Source organism: Vicia villosa, linkage group LG4, assembly GCF_029867415.1.
Source record: "Vicia villosa cultivar HV-30 ecotype Madison, WI linkage group LG4, Vvil1.0, whole genome shotgun sequence".
Taxonomy (NCBI): Eukaryota; Viridiplantae; Streptophyta; class Magnoliopsida; order Fabales; family Fabaceae; genus Vicia; species Vicia villosa.
The window spans coordinates 121,651,261-121,657,933 of record NC_081183.1 but is presented as its reverse complement, the minus strand read 5'-3'; the positions used below and the strand labels follow the sequence as shown (position 1 = coordinate 121,657,933).

General features: G+C 33.0%; 1 protein-coding gene across 1 annotated transcript; it reads left to right on the top strand.

Annotated features, from left to right (window-relative positions):
- The first annotated feature begins 787 nt into the window (after positions 1-787).
- Positions 788-1,989, top strand: LOC131599599 (chitinase 2-like). The gene has a single exon (XM_058871895.1). It carries the CDS (start codon positions 854-856, stop codon positions 1,751-1,753), a length of 900 nt encoding a protein of 299 aa, XP_058727878.1. The 5' UTR covers positions 788-853; the 3' UTR covers positions 1,754-1,989.
- Positions 1,990-6,673: the final 4,684 nt, after the last annotated feature.

The window sequence follows — 6,673 nt, the reverse complement described above, 5'->3', positions numbered from 1 at the left end:
GTTTTCTTGTTCCATATGTGAATTATTTATTTATTTATTTATTTACAAAACAGAAAATAACATTTATTATAGGGACTAACATTTGTGATGTATGAAAAACAAACAAAAAGCAAATAAAATTGTCTTTGGAAAAAAACTCTCACACAAATATCGAATGTAAATTCAATTTTGATGCCCATAGAATGATTAAAGTCCAAATCCTGTAAGAAAATATACAACACAGTTACTACATACCTTGAATTCTTCTTAGGCTTATATTTAGTCGGGTTTTATTACTCAAATCAATATTACACGTTGTACTAAAATAATAAACTACTAATTAATTAGTAATTGTATTATAATTAGTCTTTTTATAATTAAATTATTATTGGTCATAGGATATTACACGATGTACTAAAATAAATAAAATAATTAATTAGTAATTTTATAATAATTAGTCTATTTTTTTAATCAATAATAATTAGTCATTGAATATTACACGTTGTACTAAAATAAATAAACTAATTGACTTTAAATTGTATTATAACTAGTTTTTTTTTAACTAAATTATTATTGGTCACTGAATATTACACGATGCACCAAAATAAATAAACTAATTGACTAGTAATTGTATTATAATTAGTCCTTTTTTATACTCAATTATAGTTAGTCATTGAATATTACATTATTGACGTTCTTGCATTTAAGAGAAAAATATTTGTGTTATGTTAGCAGCATGACATCAAGATAGATTTATTTGCACTAATTCATTGGATCCGTAGTGTTATAAAAGGGAAAGAAGAGTTGGTTATTAATTCAAAACACAACACAAAAGCCAACTAAACTCATATCCTCCTCTTTTCAAATTGTAACAATGACTAAATTTATCTTTCGTGAATACATTGGTGTGAAGCCATCCTCAACAAGTTTACGTGATTTTCCAACTGATATCATCAACTCAAATAGATTTGAATTCCAATTCATTTTGGGCTTTGCAAGTGAGGAGTATAACCAAGATGGGAAAGGCAACGGAAATTTCAAAGAAACTTGGGATGTGGAATACTTTGGCCCAGATAAAGTGAAAGAGTTCAAGAAAAATAATCCAAATGTAAAGGTGGTGATAAGCATTGGAGGTCGTGATGTTGAAACTCCATTCTTTCCTGCTGAGGAAACTGTATGGACTAGGCAGGCTGTAAATTCACTCAAAGTGCTCATCGGAAAATACAACAATGAAAGCGGCAACATAATTGATGGCATTGACATTAATTATGAAACTATCAAAACTAGTAATGACTTGTTTGTTAACTGCATAGGAGAAGTTATAACAAAACTCAAGAATGATGGTAACCTAAATATTGATGTGGTGTCCATTGCTCCATCTGAGAAAAACGAATCCCACTACCGTGATTTGTTTTATGCAAACAGCGCCAATATCAATTGGGTTGACTACCAATTCTACAATCAAAAAAATATTGTATCCACGGTTAAGGACTTTGTAGTGATCTTTGACAATCTAATCAAAGGCTACCCTCCTCAAAAAGTCCTTCCCGGAATTAGCACCGACCCGAATGACGCTAAGGATAATAAGATATCACGAGAGACTTTTATTGCCGGCTGCATACAACTCAAAAAACACTCAAAACTCAATGGTGTTTTTCTCTGGAACGCTAATGACTCTGCACATCCCCCTCCTGGTGAGCACGAACCTTTTGTTGTAGAGCATAGCTTGCAGGACCTCCTCACCAAATCAGTTGAGCAGTTACTCGATCGCTAGATGTATCTGGCGAGTAATGAATCTTTCATTTATAGGTCAAGCATCATAAACTATACAACATAGAGCTAGATCCTATGTTCTAAGCTCTATATGATTTAGTCTTTTTTATATATATGTTAAATAAGACCTATGTGTGCTACTTATTTCATGTGTGTATTTGTATTATGTTGTATGTGTGGAGAATTTTACTTTTCTCATGTATTTGTTTTCCTTTTCTTATAAAAATTACATCCTATCTGTAGTTACTATTTTTATTTTATGTTTTAATTTTCTATAAGTATAATTGTTAGGGAATGAATGAATTGAAAAATACTACAACTTTCAAGATTTGGATTAATTATATAATTATTTAATTAGAATATTAATCGAGTTGAAATATAAAATTACATAAATAGTGTAATCAGGAAGATTCAGAAATAATTAAGATTTGATTTACAATAAATAAAATATTTGATAGAATTATTATTTGATTAAAGTAATAAAATATTATACTTTTTTTTAAATGAAATAAAATAAAATAAGTAGGATAATATAAATAGATAAGTGAATTACAATTATGGGAGTACGTGAAATTGTGAAATAAGAATAAGCGGTAGAAACTCTAAGGGGAGCAATTGATAGGTTTGCAAATGCATGAAAATATCAGTTCAGTAAAAAAGATTATCATCCCAACAAAGACCAATGTAAATTACCATTCTTTACTATTATTATGTTTATCTAAGGCGATGATAATGATTTTTTGCTTGAGAAAAAGCGGAAAATAAATTTGATTTTAATTAAAAAATGAAACGGGAGACCGGAATGCAGCTCTCGTCAACCGTTGATACTCACTAAGTCTTCTGTTATATTTATAATGAGAAATATTTTTTTGTAGAAAAATAATTATATTTTAAGGTACCGTCCACTTTCACGTGACTAATACTGAATTTTAGCTCTGTTATGTAACTAACCGCTTTCGCGTGTCCAACATGTTACCGTGCAAAATCCATTTCGGAAAATAACTACTTTTAATCACTCAAAAAATTGCTTGCGGTAGAAAAATTAATTCAAATGCACCGTTCACTTTCACGTGACCACTCATTTTTGTCCTTCATAAAAACAGCAGAGTCCAGATTAAGCCATGAGAAAAAAGTCTCTATTTAATTCTTACAATTTTAATCAAGTCATGTTAATCTTTTGGTGAATATTGTTATCAAAACGGTTTATTATTACTTTTACTGTGTAACTAGACTCCCATGTATGTTATTCATGCCATATATATAATTTACAAAAGTAAGAAATTATCTCAAGCCACTCCAGTATAACAGAACTAAACCTTCTTAAAAGATCATTAACAACAGAAAAATAACAACTATAATCATTTTTTTTATTTCACGTTCCTTAAATTGTTCTTCTCCTTCTTCGTTTCCTATTCTCATTATCCAGCATCCTCGTTATCCAATATTTTAATGTCAATTAAATAATTCTCCACCCTTAACGACAAAACTGTAACTCCATTATCAACAACAAGATCCTAGAATCCTGAATCATGTGCGAATGGCCCGAAAGCAACAATGCTAGCATTAACAGGAGCTTTAGAATCTGGGCCCAAGAGAGAACTAAGGTCATTATTATTGCCATAGAAAAAGTCGTCGTCTAGGTTTCCAACACGATAGAGATGAAAAAAAGGACGGTAGCGACGAAAGACGGGTGGAGAAGTTTATTACCGGCGAGCTCAGTTCGGGATGAAAGTGATAATAGATGTGGCATAAATAATACACATGGTTGTCTAGTCACGGTTCAAAAGTAGGAAGAAATCAGTTCGAACAAAATATTAATAGAGAGACTAATATGACTCAGTTAAATTTTGTAAGAGATTAAAGATGAATATTTTCTCAGAGATTGCTTTGTGTAAGCAAGATGATATTAAAGAGAGAACCAAGGGTTATTCAACCTTTTTACACAATACAACGGGAAAACAACCCGACAAAAAGGATAAACAAATTACCAACGAAATAAATTACAAAAGAAAAAGCAAAGGATCTTTGCTAAAATCGTAGAAACCAAAGTTGGAGTTCGTAATTTCTTCTAGAACCGTGCATTTCCATACAAAATCTTTATATTCTATACCGTATTACCGATATCACACCTATCATTTCGAAAGCATATACCGTTACGAAGTAGCCAAATTGACCAAGAAGTAGCAAGTCAAACAAATCCCCATTTTCCTTTTTAAGTTTCTTCACTTTACAAAAAGAGTACCAATCCATAAAATTCTAGTAACACTCTTCCGCCACACCCACCTGTTTACCTATCCAATTAGCTATCTCATTCCAACTATTCCTCACCAATTTACAATGCAAAAAAGAGTGATCCCTACTCTCCAACTCTATATCACAAAAAACACACTTTAAACAATTTAAAGGAAAGACAATACCTCTTGTCTTCTAAAGATCCTTCGTAGGGAGTCTATTCACGAAAAGCCTCCAACCAAAAGCCTTGATTTTGTAAGGAGCCTCTGAATTCCACACTATGCGCAAGACATCATCATGTCTATTCTGGGGGCCGATAGGAGTGTGAAAGGAAGCATAAAATTAATAACAAGATGATACCGAAAAAACTTCGTTCGACTCAGCAGTCCAAAATGCCTTATTATGATTGTCCTCCTCCACGCCGATTCTTCCTAATTTTGAATCAAGAGAAGAAAGAGACACCGGATCCGCCGGATTCCACAATATGTCCCTCATGCCACGATCTCCCTAAAACCGAACAACATCTCGCCATCCCCCCATACTGTCCACCGACACCTTTTTCAAGCAAGATAGCGCATAAAGACCCGGAAACTCCTCACACAACTAAGCAAGATAGCCACCAACACCTTTTTTCTCAGAGATTAATCTAGATTTTGTGAGGGATTTAATTGAGTTTTTTTTATTTAATTTGTTTTCTTTTTCCATATGTGAATTATTTATTTATTTACAATACAGAAAATAATATTTATTATAGGGACTAACATTTGTGATGTACGAAAAACAAACAAAAAAGCAAATAAAATTGTCTTTGGAAAAAAACTCTCACACAAATATCGAATGTAAATTCAATTTTGATGCCCATAGAATGATTAAAGTCCAAATCCTGTAAGAAAATATACAACACAGTTACTACATACCTTGAATTCTTCTTAGGCTTATATTTAGTCGGGTTTTATTAATCAAATCAATATTACACGTTGTACTAAAATAATAAACTACTAATTAATTAGTAATTGTATTATAATTAGTCTTTTTATAATTAAATTATTATTAGTCATAGGATATTTGATAGAGAGTATTTAGTTATATTTTTAATATTTTTAGTTTAATTAGAATTATTAATTTAAGGTTTTATATTAGTTGGTATTTTAGTTCAATTGTTATTGAATTGGGTTTCCACTAGTATTTGGGCATTTTAGTTATTGGCCCATTAGTAACATTATATATGTAGTGTCATTGACACATTACAAATCAATCAAATGAATGAAAATGTTATTTTAATTTTAATTTCTCTTAGCTTTTTATTATTGTTCTTCCCCTTTCTTTTACAAACCCTAGTTATAGATTTTGGTAGGATAACTTCCTATCAATTGATGCTTTCATTCATGTACTCAAATCCTCCAATTGATTATCCTTATCACACACCTTCATTTCCATACTACTCCACCATAGACACCACTCCTACCACACCATCCTTTCCATCATTTCCATGGGAACTTTTTACACCTTGTTACATTCATGGATCATCATCACCAAATTTGTATCCAAACCATGGGTATTCACCACATTCACCTAATCATGACTCATATTTATCCTATTCATCATCTCATTATCCATACTACTACAATAATCATCATCAACCACTGCAACCAACAAAAACCTATTACACAATTAGAAAAGATTTTGAGAAGCATTTACAAGTGTCTCATCCTTGTTTTAAGAAAAGATCTAAAAAAAAGTTTCAAAATCCTTTCCAATGCACAATACCTCCGGATCTGTTATCTTTTCCTCTACATACCAAAACCCTTAAAGTCCCATTTTCATTCACGCTAAAAAAAAATCTCATCCATGGCAACTATTTCTCCCAAACATTGCCTCGTCAATTCCCTCATCAGCCTCCACAACAACCCTTTGATCGTAACTCACCCTTTCAACCTCCTCAAAACCCCAATTTTCAACAACCCAGCAGTCCAAATCGTTGGGACAATCAAAATCAATGGAACCCCCATAATGGGTATCCTAACCCTAATCCCAATCAATCATTGTATAATTCGGGCCCGTATTCTCACATTCATACCGCTTCTTTGGTTCCTCCAATTCTGAATTACGAAAGCCAATACGAGAATCCGGTGAAATCCGATTACGGTGTTGGTGGTGATGAAGGTTATGGTGATGTTTTTTCTGGTCTGTCAAGTGACTCAAGTCTCAGCAAAGCTGCAACTGTATGTGATATTTCTCCAGACAAAGATAACTATAATGATGAATCAGATTCGGAAGATAAAGATCTCGTTAAGGATCTTTACAAGAAAGCAGAGCTTGACGAAGGTGACCTCTCTTGTGCTACGGTGAATGATCTTTGCACAAGACGAGTTTCTGATTTAGATGAGGAAACAGAAGAGGATGCAGAAGCAGATCTGAAAGTGCTTCCTATCGATTCAAACACCGAACCTCCCGACAACAATGACCTCACGGTGGATGACTACAACGAAGCACACGAAATCGTGGAGCTCGACTCCGTGGAACTGCTCACGGATCATCTCCATTTCTATGAGATTTGTGGGAAAGGTTTCAAGCGCGACGCCAATCTCCGACTGCACTTGCGAACGCACAGGAACAACTTCAAGACACCTGAAGCTTTGGCGAAACCTTTGAACCACGGAAGCACACATCGCAGTTCGAGGCGGTTCTC

Bases quoted from the DNA above. Each gene is read 5' to 3' on its own strand.
- LOC131599599 (XM_058871895.1), top strand. From the start codon at position 854: ATGACTAAATTTATCTTTCGTGAATACATTGGTGTGAAGCCATCCTCA.